General features: G+C 46.5%; 1 protein-coding gene across 2 annotated transcripts in view; it reads right to left on the reverse strand.

The window, feature by feature from the left end:
• The window catches only part of PLXNC1 (plexin C1), a 171,759-nt gene that overhangs the window by 15,528 nt on the left and 140,587 nt on the right, over nucleotides 1–15,644 (reverse strand). For both annotated transcript variants that reach the window (XM_023559712.2, XM_003405262.4), the window contains 2 exons: nucleotides 11,300–11,477; nucleotides 8,718–8,821 (listed from right to left, as the gene is read on the reverse strand). In XM_023559712.2, the coding sequence (XP_023415480.1) occupies nucleotides 8,718–8,821; nucleotides 11,300–11,477 (282 nt within the window). The remainder of the gene's footprint in view (nucleotides 1–8,717; nucleotides 8,822–11,299; nucleotides 11,478–15,644) is intronic.

The raw sequence follows: 15,644 nt of genomic DNA on the forward strand, positions 1-15,644 counted from the left end.
GATGTTTCTGCAGCCCAGAGCGGAGCTGGTACACACGGTAACTTCAAACTGAATTCTTCCCAGCTTCTCGGAGCTCCAGGATTCCATGTAACAACAAGGTGACGCCCCTTCAGTGACAGCCGGCCCATGTGGGAATGTGGCAGGGGTGACTGGAGACTTTTCCATCATCAAAATTAGGAGCTGTGACCAAGCAGGGAGAAATGGACCCACACCAACAATTTAAAGTCACTCTTGAAATAAACAGTAGTTACACATTCTCTGCAGTCCCTGGGTGGTACAAGCAGTTAATGCTCCCAGCTGCTAACCAAAAGGTTGGAGGTTCGAGTTCACCCAGAGGCACCAAGGAAGAAAGGCCTGGCAATCTACTGCTGGGAAATCAGCCGTTGAAAACCCTGTGAAAAACACAGTTCTGCCCTGACACATATGGGGTTGCGAGAGTCAGAGCCAACTCAATGGCAACTGGTTATACACCCTCCAAACCACTTGCAAGTGAAACTACCATTTTTGTAGGACAAAAGAAAAAAGGTCAAATATTGGCAATTTCATGTTGCTTATCCTAACAGAAAAACTGAAATTTTAATCGAAGAATTTCACAGGAAATTCTTCTGTCTAAGCTATGGCTATACTTTTTCCTTATTTTAAAAAAAAAAAAAAAAATCTGAAACAATAGTCAATACAAATCACCACCTGCAGACCTGTACTGGTATCTCATTCCTGACACCACCTTTTTCTGTTTTATGTGAAAACAAAATTTTTTTCAACTAGTGCTGTCCCAGCAGCCACTCGTCAATACTGCTCTGTTGTCTTCCCCCTTGGCTCTTCTCACTGGTGCCCCAAGGCTGGAAGCAGATGAAAAAGGAATCTTTTTCTCAGGGCCAGAGGCCTGACCTTGCTCAGTCCTTCCGTGAAGGCTCCAGCTCATCAGAGCATCTGGACGGGTCTGTCAGGACATTCTCAACTGGCTCATCAAATCCTACACTTGCGATTCCTGACACCCACAACAGAGCTCTACAGGATCCTTGAAATGAGTGACATGCTCGCAGGGCTCCTGCTTCCCTCTCGTTTACTTAAAATGAACTCTTGGACTCGTAGCAAAATTCCTCAGAGGACTGCTAGAGAGGGTCCTAGGAGAGCCCACTGGGAGGGAGCCTAGTCTCCAAGAAACCCAGTTGCCGTCAAGTTGACTCTGACTCATGGTGTCAGAGTAGAACTGTGCTCTATAGGGTTTTCAATGGCTGATTTCCCAGAAGTACATTGCTAGGCCTTTCTTCTTCTTCTTCTTCTTTTTTTTTTTGTTTCCCATTCTTTTTTTATTATTGTTGTTGAAAGTACACACAGCAAAACAGACACCAATTCAAGAATTTCTACATATACAATTCAGTGACTTTGATTACATTCTTCAAGTTGTGCAACAATCCTCGGCCTCCTTTTCTGAATTGTTCCTCCCCCGTTAACATGAACTCACTGCTGCCTAAGTTTCCTCTCTGACCTTTTGAGATGCTGTTGTCAATTTGATCCCATTCAGACAGTTCTCCAAAAGAGCACAATGCTCAAGGCAGCTCTGGGTGGACCTGAACCACCAAGTTTCCGGTTAGCAGCTGAGCGTTTTAACTGTCTGCACCATCAGGAACTCCCTGGTCTCCAAGGATGTGTATGAATTGGAAACCTAAGCACACCCTGTGCACTGATTGGGCTGGACTTGTCGGCTCTTGGATGCTTGGAGAGACTACCCTTCTGATGAAGGTAAATGTTGTCTACTTCAAGGAATGTTGGTCACGAAGGATGTTAAAGTAGGATTAGAAATAAGAAACCATTTTGATAAACTCACAGATGCTAGATTCATCATAAAATGGTAAGAGAAGTTACCTTTTGAACTTGACACCAAAAAGGGCAACTACAAAGATTTCTCATAAATTGGCCGAGCAGAAAGCCAGGCTGCTTGGGCGTTGAGGAGGCCTGGACTGAAAGCCTGGCTCTGAGCAAGGTTATCCCTTTGGCCCCAAGAAGAGCAGCAGTCTCTAGTGTGATTCCTTTTTCATCTGCTTCCAGCCTTGAGCATCAGAAAGGAGACCTGTGTGGCCTTGGGTAAGTTCTTTAACCTCTCTGTGCCTCTGCATGGGAATAATGGCAGTACCAATCTCATCGAGCTGTTCAGAGGACTAAAATCAGTTGCCATCAAGTCAATTCTGACTTATGGTGATGCCATGTGTTTCAGACTAGAACACTGCACAGGGTTTTCAATGACTGATTTTTTGTAAGTAGATTGCCAGGCGTTTCTTCTGAGTTGCTTCTTGGTAGATTTGAACCGTCTTTTAGTTAGTAGCTGAGCTTTGTTTGTACCTCTCAGGTGCTCCTAAGAGGGCTAACCAAAAAAACCAAACCCGTTGCTGTCAAGTGGATTCCACCTCATAGAGACCCTCCAGGACAGGGTAAAACTGCCCAATAGGGTTTTCAAGGAGCAGCTGGTGGATTCAAAGCTGCCGACCTTTTGGTTATCAGCCGGGCTCTTAACCACACTGCACACACAAACCATGTGTGTTTGTTAAATAAATGAGTCTCTGAAGACGTTTGCGCTCTAAGAGAACTTCAGAGAAAGTCCAGTCTCTTTATTTTACTATCAGAGATAACACAGTTGACTGGAAGGACCACCAGCCTCACCCAACAGGCCCTTTGGGATATTACTATGAGCTTTAAATGCCATTTGAACGGCACATTCGGCGTTAGCAGTGACCACTTCTGTGTTGGGGAGCACGCTTCAATGACGCGGTGGTTAAAGGCATCTTCCATCTCCCAGAACCTTGCAGCTCAGAATGAGAGGTGTGATCTGTGGCGAGAATTTCCAATCTGACAAAACGTCTGTTCTGCACACAGGATGCCACTCCATGGCAGAGTGTGAGCGTGATATCACGGTCCAGCAAAAGGTGACACAGGAGTGCAGTTGAGGGCAGGAAAGCCTGAACCCCAGAGAAGCCATCCGCCGCGGCCACATTGGAGACCCCCCGCCAACACACACACGCACATACACACAACTGATCTCCTCAGCTCCAGAACACAAGGCTGTCCCTTCATAGTAAACGCACACAGAGCAACAGCCAGTTAAGGAAGCACTTGGAGCGGATTTAATTATAGGGGAGAAATATGCCTCTGGTTTAATGTGTTTGTAAAGACAGTGGCGTGCTTAACCCCTTCTCTGCCCGGGACAGAATGAGACTTGAGCAGAAATTTGTCCTCTTCTGATTTGTCTGACTGAAAATGAGGATCATAAAAGCTCCTACCTAGTGGGGTTGTTGTGAATGTTAAATGAGTTAATGCATGGGAACAGGGCCCAGCGCTGGCTGCTATTGTTATCATTGTGCAAAGCAATCACTATGAAGCCCGGGGTTGGCGAGGATGCCATCCAACAGGTGCCAGGGCATTGCTGGCAATTTGGGACTCTGGGGGCTGTATCTAGTCTGTGCAATGCTCTAGAACCCGGTCCTCAAACATACAGACGGTAAGTGATTCTGGGGAGACCAGCTACACTCTATTTCCCCTAAGGCCAGAACAACAACAGCAGCAAAAAACCAAACCCGTTGCCGTCAAGTCAATTCTGACTCATAGTGACCCTATATCACAGAGTAGAACTGCCCCATAGGGTTTCCAAGGAGCACCTGGTGGATTCGAACTGCTGACCTTTTGGTTAGGAGCCATAGCTCTTAACCACTACATCACCAGGTTTTAAGGCCAGAACAAGGCGAGAAGAAAAAGGCTTATACTCCAGCAGCAGGGACTTCGTTTAGACAGTAGGAGGAACTGGCCGTCACTAAAGATTAACTTTAAAACCTAACTAATTTGGGCTAATTGGAGGGAGGTGAGTCTGAATCACTGAAAACTCTGAATTAGACCCTATTTTTAAATGAAATACAGTTTTTGCTTTCAAGCACACACAGTGACTCAAACTAGGGCGCTTTAGTAAGTGAATAAGAGTGATAATTAGCATCTTGTCTATTTGGAGGCAAATGCAAGTGCTTGAGGGGAAAATTTTTCTTTAATGAAACGGTAAAAGTAAACCTCAGCCCGGCCCTGTCAAATGAGTGCGAGTTTTGAATCTGCGGGGGCTCAGCTAAATCAAATATGGATTTAGGTGGCCGAGGGTGGTGGTGAATGCTTTTCTTTGTGCAATTTTTTTCCAAAAGGGCATCTGAGATGGTCCAGGCATAGAGAGCATTGGGCTCAATGACCTCCCAGGTTTCCTTCAAGCTCTATGCCTTGATTTGCCTTACAGCTTAGCTTTTTAAACATAAGGAGAATCCTTTAAGCCATCATGTCCTCGTCTTGTCATTTATTACCACCATGTGGCAAGGCTGGGGTATGAGGCCAATAAATCATTTGGACGGGAAGTGGCTACAGGCTGGATTAATTTCATTATCATCCTTAAGCAGATAGGTGTCTAGCATGGCCGATGTCTCCAGCGAAGACTGATGTTCTATCCCTCTTGACAGCCCTCTCCTTGCCTTGCAGACAGCTGTGCTGGTTCTTGGTTTCCCCTGCTTCAGGGACTTGTTCTGCCTTTCCCTATTAAGGACAATCAGGGGCCACACCCCTTCCTTTGGGGCGCATGCCACACGGTTGTGGTAGGCTGCTGAGAAGCCTGTCTCCCCCCCTGCACAGCTGAGCTAGTCAAGGACATTAGTCAAGAGCACCAAAGGAGTGCGTTGGTGGCTGGCATCCCTCCTGAAACTTGCTCAGACAGGCTTGCTCCCCAAACACAGGGAGAGGGAGCCTGTGGATCCGGAGCCCTGAACTTCAAGCTGATGCCATCAAACGGCCCTCTCCAAGCGCTCCTACCTGACAGCATCGCCATCTCTAAGCTCCTTCTGGTCAATCAAATTCTATGCAGCAGTGTTTCTCCCCCTGCATTCCTGAGTCCAGGAATATGCACTTTTAGAAAGTTCCCTAGGGGTTTTTACAAACTCCAATAGCTAAGAACTGCTGCTCCTGGCAACATGATTCTGAGGTTGGAAAGTCCAAGTATAGGAGGGTGAGCATCAGGTAGCAGATGGTACCCAGGGCCCCTTGCCTAGGTCCCCTCCATCCAAGGCTGGGGGGGCAGAGCTCACTCAGGCATCACCCAAAGCAACTATTTCCAAAATGGGTCTGAGACCCACTCAACCACTGCCCACAAACAGGGTGTCCTCTGCTCCTGGCTGCTGTCCAGAGAGCTCTGCTGGAGGAACAGTTTCAGCAACTTTCAGAGTCTGGCAGGGTCAAAGGCATTCTGGTACAGACATGTCTCCTTGGCTCTAGGTAGCCCTACAACCCCCTACTGTCCGAGTGTCTCGGGAAGCTGCTCCTCTTCCTGTCTTCTCCACCTCCAGGTGCATCTTCCCCCCAGTGTCATCCTTGACACCCTCTCTGATTCTCATTGCTCATGGCCTCCACCTCCTGAACATCACTTGAATCCATCCACTCGTTCCTATCTCCAAAGCCACTGAGTTATTTCTGGAGAGTTTCATCCCTCACCTGATATTCTGACAGTTTCTCGCGGGTCTCCCTATTTCCAGGCTTCACCCCTTAAATCCATGCTCAGCCACAATCATTTTCTGAAACACTAATCTCCCCTGCTCACAGATCTCCAATGCCTTCCCACGATTCTTGGTATAAAAGTCAACCTCCTTAAACAGCTGTCAAAGCCCTGCATGACCTGCTCCTCCCTTCTCTGGCCTCCCTTGTGCATGTGTGTTGTTTGTGGTGTGTGTGTGTATATGAGTGTGTAGTGTGTATGTGTGTGTGTGTGTGTTTGTGGTGTCTATGTGTGTGTGTATGTGTGCAGTGTGTGGTTGTGTGTGGTGTCTGTGTGTGGTGTCTGTGTGTTTGTGTGTGTGGTGTGTGTGTATATGTGTCAGTGTGTGTGGTTGTGTGTGTGGTGTGTGTGTGGTGTGTGTGTGGTGTGTGTGTATATGTGTCAGTGTGTGTGGCTGTGTGTGTGGTGTCTGTGTGTGGTGTGTGTATGTGTGCGTGGTCTGTGTGTTTGTGGGGTATGTGTGTGTATGTGTGTGTGGTGTGTGTTTGTGGGGTGTATGTGTGCGTGTGGTGTGTGTATGTGGCGTGTGTGTATATATGTGTGCAGTGTGTGTGGTGTGTGTATATGTGTGTGTGGTGTGTGTGTGTCTGGTGTGTGTGTCTGGTGTGTGTGTGGTATGTATGTGTGGGTGGCGGTATGTGTGCAGTGTGTGTGGTATATATGTGTGTGTGGTGGTATGTGTGCAGTGTGTGTGGTATGTATGTCTGGGTATGTATGTGGTGTGTGTGTATGTGGGGGTGTGTGTGTGTGTGTAACCATGGGTTCTGGAACTCAGCTATCTGGGTCCAAATCTTGGCTCTGCCATTGACTATTACTAAACCTCCCTGCGCCTCAGTTTGCCCACTTATTTATAAAAAAAAAATAGGTTAATAATAGTACCTTGCAGGAGAATGGTACGACAGTCTGCGTCCATAAGGATTACAGCCTTGGAAACCCTATAGGGCAGTTCTACTCTGTCCTGTAGGGTCACTATGAGTTGGAATTGACTCAAGGGCAATGAGTTTGGTTTTTGGAATAATAGTATCTTCCTCATAGGATGCAGAGCCCTGGTGGCACAGTTGTTAAGCACTCGACTGTTAACCAAAAAGGCCAGCGGTTTGAATCCACCAGTCGCTCCGCAAGAGAAAGATGTGGCAGTAAGCTTCCATAAAGATTACAGCCTTGGAAGCCCTCTGGGAGCAGTTTTACTCTATCCTGTTGAATTGCTATAAGTTGGAGTTGACTCAACAGCAACAGGTACGGTTTTGCCTCACAGGACTGCTATAGGATGAAATGATCCAAAATGGAGGGAAACGCTGAGGACAGCACCTGGCACAGAGTTAGTGCTCCACAGGCAAAACACAAGCCAGTTGCCATCTAGTCGACTCCGACTCATGGTGACCCCATGAGTGTCACAGCAGAACTGTGCTCCATAGAGTTTTCAATAGCTGATTGTTTGGAAGTAGGCTGCCGGGCCTTCTTTTGAGGTGCCTCTGGGCGGACTAGAACTGCCAACTTTTCGGTTAGCAGCCAAGCATGTTATCTGCACCACCCAGGGGCTCCTAAGTGCTCCATAACTGTTGGCTACTATTGGCTCTCACCTCCACCCTGACGCCTCAGATTTTAGCCAGTCTAACAGTCTATTGGAAACCCTGGTGGCGCAGTGGTTAAGTGGTACACCTGCTAACCAAAGGGTCAGCAGTTTGAATCCGCCAGGTGCTCCTTGGAAACTCTATGGGGCAGTTCTACTCTGTTCTGTAGGGTCGCTATGAGTTCGGAATTGACTCGATGGCACTGGGTTTGGTTTGGTTTGGTTTGGTAACAGTCTATCTGCTGAAGAACATGCATGCCCTCCCTATCCTGCTGGAGACTTTCCACGAGCTGCCACCCTGCCCCCACCTGGCGAAGTTCTTCTCATTCTTCAGGTTTCAGCTTAGTCACAGCTTCCTCCAGGAAGTCTTCTCGGATGCTCCAAACCACAATACTCATCACACCATAAAATACTGCCTCTTTACTTTTCTCTCCCTTCCCACCACCCACCCAGCTTGTAGGCTCTGTGAGGGTAAGGACCTGATGCCTTTTCTTCTCACTTGCATTCCCAGCTCTTAGTACAGACTGGATTTTCAACAGCAGTTTGGATAACGCTGCTGACTGGATCCCAGCATCCCATTGTGTTTAGGAGTCTTCCCTGCTTCCTCTCCCTTGTCATGTGCCAGCTTCTCTGGCACTTAGACTGCCTCTGAGAAGTCATGTGTGCCCCTCACCAGTCTTGGCCTTTACTGAGAATGTGGGTCAAGGAGCCAAAGGAGGTACCTCTGAATAGTGCAAACAAACAGGAAACTTAGAGCTTCTTCAAAAAAGTACTCTACACAAAAGGTGACGGAGGTGCATGGTGAACATGGTCGGGGCCATTGGCATGGAGAGTGGTGAAGCTTAGGGGCTTTTGTAAAAGCATCACACTTGGCACTCAGCAGTCGAGCTATGTAACTTTTATGTAGTTTTGCTGGGCAGCATACTTCACCACGCCAGAGGATCTCATAAAAGAGATGCTTCTGGCCTAAACTAGAGGATGGAGGGTAATCAGGTGATGAGAAATCAAAGCCCTCCAAGACTGGGACATATAACAAGCGCACCATGACAGGCAGTCATCATTGGTTCTTCTGAACTGGCATCTGAAGGAAACTGCCCCACAAACATGCATCCTGCAAACTACTCCAGGAAGTAGGCGTGGCCCTTTTTTATTTTTTTTTTTAAAGAAAAAAAGAATTTACATGGTACTGGCAGTTCAAACCCACCAGGGGCACTCTTGGGAAACCCTATGGGGCAGTTCTACTCTGTCCTGCAGGGTCACTATGAGTCAGAATTGACTCAACGGCAATGGGTTTGGTTTGGGGTTGGGTTTGGGTTGGGAGTCCCTGGATGGTGCAAGTGCTTGGCTGCTAACCAAAAGACTGGCAGTTTGAGCTCACCCAGAGGTGCCTCAGAAGAAAGGCCTGGTGATATATTTCCAAAAAATCAACCACTGAAAACCCTACGGGGCACAGTTCTACTCTGACATGAGGTCACCATGCATTGGAACTGACTCAACGGTAACTGGTTTGGTTTTGGGCAATTATCCAATCCATTCAGGATTGGGGGATACGGACGAAAACTTAAAGGTGAGTCTTGGTCTTACCTCATAGTGGCCAATGGTATTTAGCTTGGTTATTCCATCTTCAAGAATTACGGAGGAGCTGTCAATATCCAAAAGTTCTTTTTGTCGTGTGCCCACTTGAAGTTCTGAAAAACCAAAAGGCATTTTGATCCCTTTTAAAATCGTAGTGAGGAAGTTTAAATGCTACCCTATCACATTTCACAAACATTATTTACAAGTAAATAAAACTTAAATAAGGTGGTAAATATTTGTTTGAAAGGTGTGGCGCTATATCAGCCAGGCTGGTTGCCTGAATTTTGTTTTGTTTGATATTCAGGACTCTAATTTTTAACACCACTTTTCCCTGAAGCTTTTACTCTGAGGCTAAGGCTGGAAGCAAAACTACTGAAGACAAAATACTACGCCTCAGAGGGATTAAGCTCTTTTAAAGATGCCAAAGCACACATGCATACTATTTCTCTCTCTTGCACACACGTGTGTGCACATATTCACACACACAGGTCAATACTGAATGATCTTCTGTAGGTTTGTGTGTGGGTGACACACAGGTGTGGGCATTTTTAGGGCAATGAAATTATTCTGTATGATATACTGTAATGGGGACACATGACATTATGCATTTGTCAGAACCCATAGAAATGTACAACACAGATTGAATCTTAGCGCAGACTAGGGATTGTAGTCTATAATAATCTATCAATACTGGTTCACCAATTGTACCAGATATACCATGAATGAAGGATATGAATAAGGGGGGGAATCTGCGCAGGGGGAAAGAAAATACTCTCTGTATTTTCTACACCATTTCTCTTTAAACCTAAAACTGCTCTAAAAAAAATAAAGTCTAGTTAAAAAATCACCCCCCCCCAAAAAAAATTGGAAGATCTGGTAACACTGAGCCTGCAGGCCCATATGGCTGCAATGCACTGAAGCTAAGTGGCACCGCACCCAAACTGGCCGGTCCTTTCCCATTCAAGTGGGAGCCCACTATCTCCTAGTGTCCTAAGGTGGGGGCTGACACCCTTTATTTATGATATTTCCTCCCCTCTGATCATCTGAGTTTGTGAGCCTCTGCTGTGAAAGGTGAGAGTGTAGTTGCTTCTGGTATTGGATTTTGGTATAATTTATGGCTGGTTTTTAAGGATTTGCTTTTGGCTTTTCTGAGGTCGGCCTTGAAGGCGGTTTGCAAGGTCACCAGACAGCTGTCACCACTTACCACCAGCCCACAACTGGACAGCACTTCCTTGCTTTGCTCCCTGCCTTCCTACATTAGAGGACGAGGCATACCTGGTGGGTGCAAACCCAGAAATGTCACCAAGATGCTACAACTGACTTTTCTGTGGCAGGACTGAGGCAGTCGAGCTGTTTCCCCTGTGGTTGTCCAGCTGGGTGTGTCTCCTTCCTTTGCAATCACAACCATATATCTGCGAGATGTGTGCTCAGGTCATGGAAGTGGATGGTCTAGGGCCAGGTGTTGGTTTCCTGGCTAGGGCCGCCCCTTTCACCCTAGATCTAATCAGTTGAGCTAAAATAGTTGTTAAGCCCTGGTGGTGCAATGATTAAGTGTTTGGCTGCTAACCAAAAGGTCAGCAGTTCGAATCCACCAGCCACTCCTGGGAAACCCTACGGGGCAGTTCTACTCTGTCCTATAGGGTCGCTATGAGTTGGAATTGACTCAGTGGCGACGGAGGCCCAGGAGACATGCCTTAGCTGCCCAGCTTCTCTGAAGATAGGCCAATGTGAGTCACTACACATTTTCCAAGTTTCGCTCAAGCCTCGCAGGCCCTGCTTCAGGCTTCTCTAAATGGTCTTTTAGCAGGAAGTTTGACTTGGAGTGCTGGGTGGGAGGATTTTAATTGCCTGGTTAGGCAAGGCCTACAACTCTCCACTGAGGGAAGGTGAAACTCGATATGCTGTCTGTCACTGCCGAGATTCCACTCTGCTTTCCTGCCCCATAATCAGCTGTAAAATCCCATGGCGGTCTCCCGGACGGGCTGCATGGAACACAACTTTAAAATGTTGGCGAACATTTGAGTGAAGTGGAGCCTTGTTCGCTTGCTCACGCATATGCTCTGCTTTGCAGTCTACCAATAGAGCCTGAAAATGAATGCATAGCAGATGCTGTTTCACACTGGGGGAAGGCGGAGAAGATACTTAATGCAGGATGCGATTAGCACAGAGGATGACGACCTTGCCAGCACGCTGGAGTTAACACCTAGAGTCAGAGACACCCACTAATGACACATTCCGTATCACAACAAACAAATCAAATGCCAGTGTGAAACACAACATAGACTGCGGGCACTGGCTTTACACCTTTCTGTACTTCGCGGTGCAGGGTGAATCCACTCAGGCTCAGGGTCAGTGTTCTCATGCATCTGATTACAACTATAATATTTTAAAAAACAGTTTCTGCTCCCTAGGAAGAATCATGATGCTCTTAGGTGAGCAACACAGTCTCTCAGCCCCTAGACATGACCTCCAGGCAACAACCCGGGCCCTATACGCTTCACCAAACGAAGGTCCTGGGGTCAGGGAGTGAGGGAAGGCAAGAGGGATGCTGACCAGGGGACTGGGGCAGAATAGGCTCTGCATCACCTTACCAAGTCCAATTTCATTGAGCTGAAGTCCATAAGGAGAGCCATTTTTGCTCAAGAACGCCTGGAAAATCTTCTCTTTGGCTTGGCCGATGGTATCACAATCAAGAACATTGACTGAAATGTTCCGACAGACATCTGCACTCTCGTTTTCTGGGATTTTTTCAAAGATGATGTTTAACGCCTGCAAGAATACAGACAGGTTTCCGAGTCGATTAGATAACTGCAATCTGAAAAGCACTCATAAAAGACACAAACCTTGGCGATTCCTACTAATACCTCTGACAGTGTATTAGCAAACACCCTATCGCATGGCACTACTTTAATCTTTTTTCCATAATCCATTCTTTTCAAGGATAATGGGAAGGAAAACAAAACGGTAAAACTCTCATCACAGAGCAAGCCTTGAATAAATATATCTGGAAATAAAAGATAAATACACATAAATATTCTAAAAACGATGATTTCTGATTTCATCCTCAAAAAATCCAAAAAACCTAAAAATTGGGAAGGTTCCGCAGTAGGCGAGGGCAGACTGGTGATGATCTTTTTTATTTACAGGACCACAGAGTCCCAGAAGTGAAGTTCCAGGTGACAGGAAAGGTTACGAGGTCCCCGTATTGATCACAGCCAAGAGGTCACTTTTTTATATGTGGCATTAATTATGGGAACACTCATCTACCCCTCCACGTTCTACATCGTCAGGCAGACAGCTTCCTGAGCCCTCATTAAAACACTGAGCTCTCCATCCTGTACTATTATTCTTGCATTAATTACTTTACATTTCAGTGCCATTACTGAACGTTTTGTCAGTTAACATTCTCCCAGGGCAGCAAAGCCTCTGAATCAGACGAATGGGAGAAGTAAGGCCTTTGTGAACGTGTGAAAACACAAAACTAGTGAACATTTCAAAAGGAATTTAAAAGAAATTGCAGGAGTCCTTTAAGGACAAACAAACAGACCCAAAACCACAAAGGTTTACCTAGTGCAGATTCTCAGGGGAACCGATTCAGCGAACAGCTCTGAGTATTTTGCAATTAGCATAACATACAGTTGTAGATTCTAAGGCACCTTGGTAATCCTGAGCACTTAAGTCAGAGGGACTTGGGTACAGTGTGAAATGCACAAATACTTATTGTTTATGAGCCTGGCCATAACGAGGGAATGTAAAATGATCAACAAAGGGGAAACATTTGTGAAAACACAAACAACTCAGAGGACATGGATTATACTCTCAACTTAAATGGGTATAATAATAATAAACAGTTGGCTCCTGAGTCAATTCGGACTCATAGCAGCCTCACGTGCATCAGGGTAGAATTGTACTCCATAGGGTTTTCAATGGCTGGTTTTTTGGAAGTAGATTGCCAGGCCTTTCTTCTGAGGCACCTCTGGGTGGACTCGAACTGCCAACCTTTTGGTTAGCAGCTGAGCAGGTTAACCATTTGCATCACCCAGGGACTGTGGTATAATAAAATACCTGCCTGCTAGCGCTGTTATGAAAACTAAATGAGATAATGCATGTCAAAGGCTTATCACAGGGCCAGGCTGCTGGAAAGAACTTGTTGATGATGATGATGGCACCTTCATTTGGAAACAGAGACTCAGCCCTTACTGAATGGCAAAGACTCTGACCTTGCACTCAATGTCTCTGTCTGAGCATGGAGGATGCTGGTGAGTGTAATGGCGCAGAGTATAGGCCCTGGGGTCAGACTCCTGGGTTCAGTCCAGCCCACCACTAACCAGCTGAGTAACCTCTCTGTATCTCAGCTTTCTTACCTGCAAAATGGGAATAATAACAGTAACTGCCTCATGGGTTCCTATGACCATGAAATGAATTAACCAAGTGGCACTTAGAATAGCGTCTGGATTAGAATAGTACATGAGTTCTTGGGACATATGATTTATGGATCATTGACATGGAATGGGGCTTCTAAAACTCTGGAAGGTTCTTAGGGGCATGTCTTGTCTTTACTGTCTTTAAATCTTACGCCTGCAATCTTGCTTATAATTATGCAACTGTGGTCCAGTCCTGCACCAAATGATCAAACTCCAAATCAGTAGAAGCTGAACACTGAGGTTAACCTGTCATCTCAGTCTGGCCTGCGTGTGTTTCCTTCTTCCTGGAACAGGCACCTGCTCTCTTGTCTGCCCGCAGACAACATCTGTGTTCTGGGCAGTCACACACTAGAATTGTTGTTGTTATTGTTAGCTGCAATTGAGTTGGCCCCCGACACACACGCAATGATCAGACCACTGTGATCCATAAGGTTTTCAGTGGATGATTTTTGGAAGCAGATCACCAGGTTTTTCTTTGGTACGTCTTGGCTGAAACTGATGGCATCATAGCAACACTAAGCCCTACTGACAGATAGATGGTAGCTGCCCATGAGGTGCATTGGCCAGGAATTGAACCCAGGTCTCTCAGATGGACCACCAATACCCCCATCACTAGGAAGGGGTACAGAATGCCTCTCTGCTCACAGACCTTCAAATAACAAATGGGAAAAACTGGGGGAGGGTGACAACTATCTAGAAGTACCCAACATGGCACAGCCTCATGCCAGAGCCCTCTTGCTCACCTCCTTTGTTAGTCACATTTATTGAGATCTCTGGTTTTCTGGGGTCAGTCACTCTGCCAGAGGCATTATAAGACAATGTTTAATCCACCCAGTGGCCTGGTGAAGGAGGTTCTATTATCCCCCATTTTCTACGTCTTTCTCCCGCAGAGTGGCTGGTGGATTCGATCCACTGACCTTTTGGTTAGCAGCTGAGTGCTTAACTACTGTGCCACCAGGGCTCCTTTACGGTGAGCAAACTGAGGCACAGAGGGGTTAAGTAACTTGCCGAAAGGCCACAGCTAATAAGTGGCAGGGCCAGGATTTGAAGCCAGCATTGATAGGTGAGCCACTCCGTTATAGTGCCCTCTGCCTACCACCTGGCTCTCCCAGCTTGCTGACCAGCCCCTCTCCTCCTGGTCCCACCTACAGCCCAGGAACTCTCCTGACCACCCAGAACACATGCCTTAGATCAGGCTGTAAACTGACGTCCTAAGCTAGATTCCCAACATAAGGGAAATCTGGGAAGTAAACTCCAGCCTTATCACCTATTCCCTGAGTAGACTTGCCTGTCTTGCCAGTTCCTCTCTGTGGGGAGGAATGGTGGATAAGCTATTTCACAGGGGTTTGCACCGTTTAATCAGAGCGCCAGTGATCCCAGCTTGTTTAATAGTTTTATAGGTATTTGTGAAATAACATTCCGTTACTACCCAAAGGGTGCTATTGTCTTTAACAAAAATACCTCTTTATAGGCAATAAATGTTCTTCTTAAAAACATATGCAATAGAGATAGAGAAAAAAAAACAACTCTTAACAGGATGTAAAATAATATAAACCTGCCACTGCTCCACAGCTAAAAAATGGGTGGAAAAAGGTAAAATAGCATTTTACAGAGTCCACAGGGAATTCTGAGTAAATTCAGACATAAACTGATTTGTGTTCATTTTTTATGCTGCTAACACTTAGTGCTCAAACAGCAGTTTCCTAAAGCGTTAAGTGTAGTCAATGCTCTCAGCGTCTGCTTTGCCTCTTAGGCGCCCCACCCCCCCACCAGGGCCACCTAAGAGAGAGGTCTGCCTTCTGCCACTGTCCCCATCGATGAAGATCCCCCAGTGGAAGTGCCATCTCTCCAGCCCCCATCACAGTCCACTTAACCAGAGTCTTCTCTATGCTCTGCTTGGTGCTAGGGGCCAAGGGTGGGAGAGACCTTTGCCCTCAGATAATTCACAATACAATCGGGAGACAAAAGCATCACCTGTGAAACTATATTCACTGCCAGGTGCAGCTGTCACCCTCAGGAAGTGTTTACAGAAAGTTCTAAGTAGAGAGGACGGAGCGCCGAGTGGCCCGAGCACCAGGCGACATCAGAAAGCTTGCATCACGTCTTCCCCTGCCACTTACCAGCCCTAGGAGTGTGGGCAAGTCATCTGACTTCTCTGAGCCTAAAAATTCCCACGGTTCCCATCTTCACGAGCGGACAGGATCACTAAGTAACGCAATGTAATAACAGCAAATGAAGGAGTGCTTCATAGGTGCCAAAGACTGTTCCAAATTTATATGTCTGTGTATTACCAGTTGCCATCAAGGCAATCCCAGCTCACAAAGACCCCATGTGTGTCACAGTAGAACTGTGCTTCATGGTATTTCCAATGCCTGATTTTTTTGAAGTAGATTGCCAAGCCTTTCTTCCAAGGTGCCTCTGGGTGGACTTGAATCTCCAATATTTCGGTTAGCAGCCAAGTGCATTGACTGTTTGCACCACCCAGGGATTCCATGTGTGTATTAGCACATAT

Source organism: Loxodonta africana, chromosome 4 (assembly GCF_030014295.1).
Source record: "Loxodonta africana isolate mLoxAfr1 chromosome 4, mLoxAfr1.hap2, whole genome shotgun sequence".
Taxonomy (NCBI): Eukaryota; Metazoa; Chordata; class Mammalia; order Proboscidea; family Elephantidae; genus Loxodonta; species Loxodonta africana.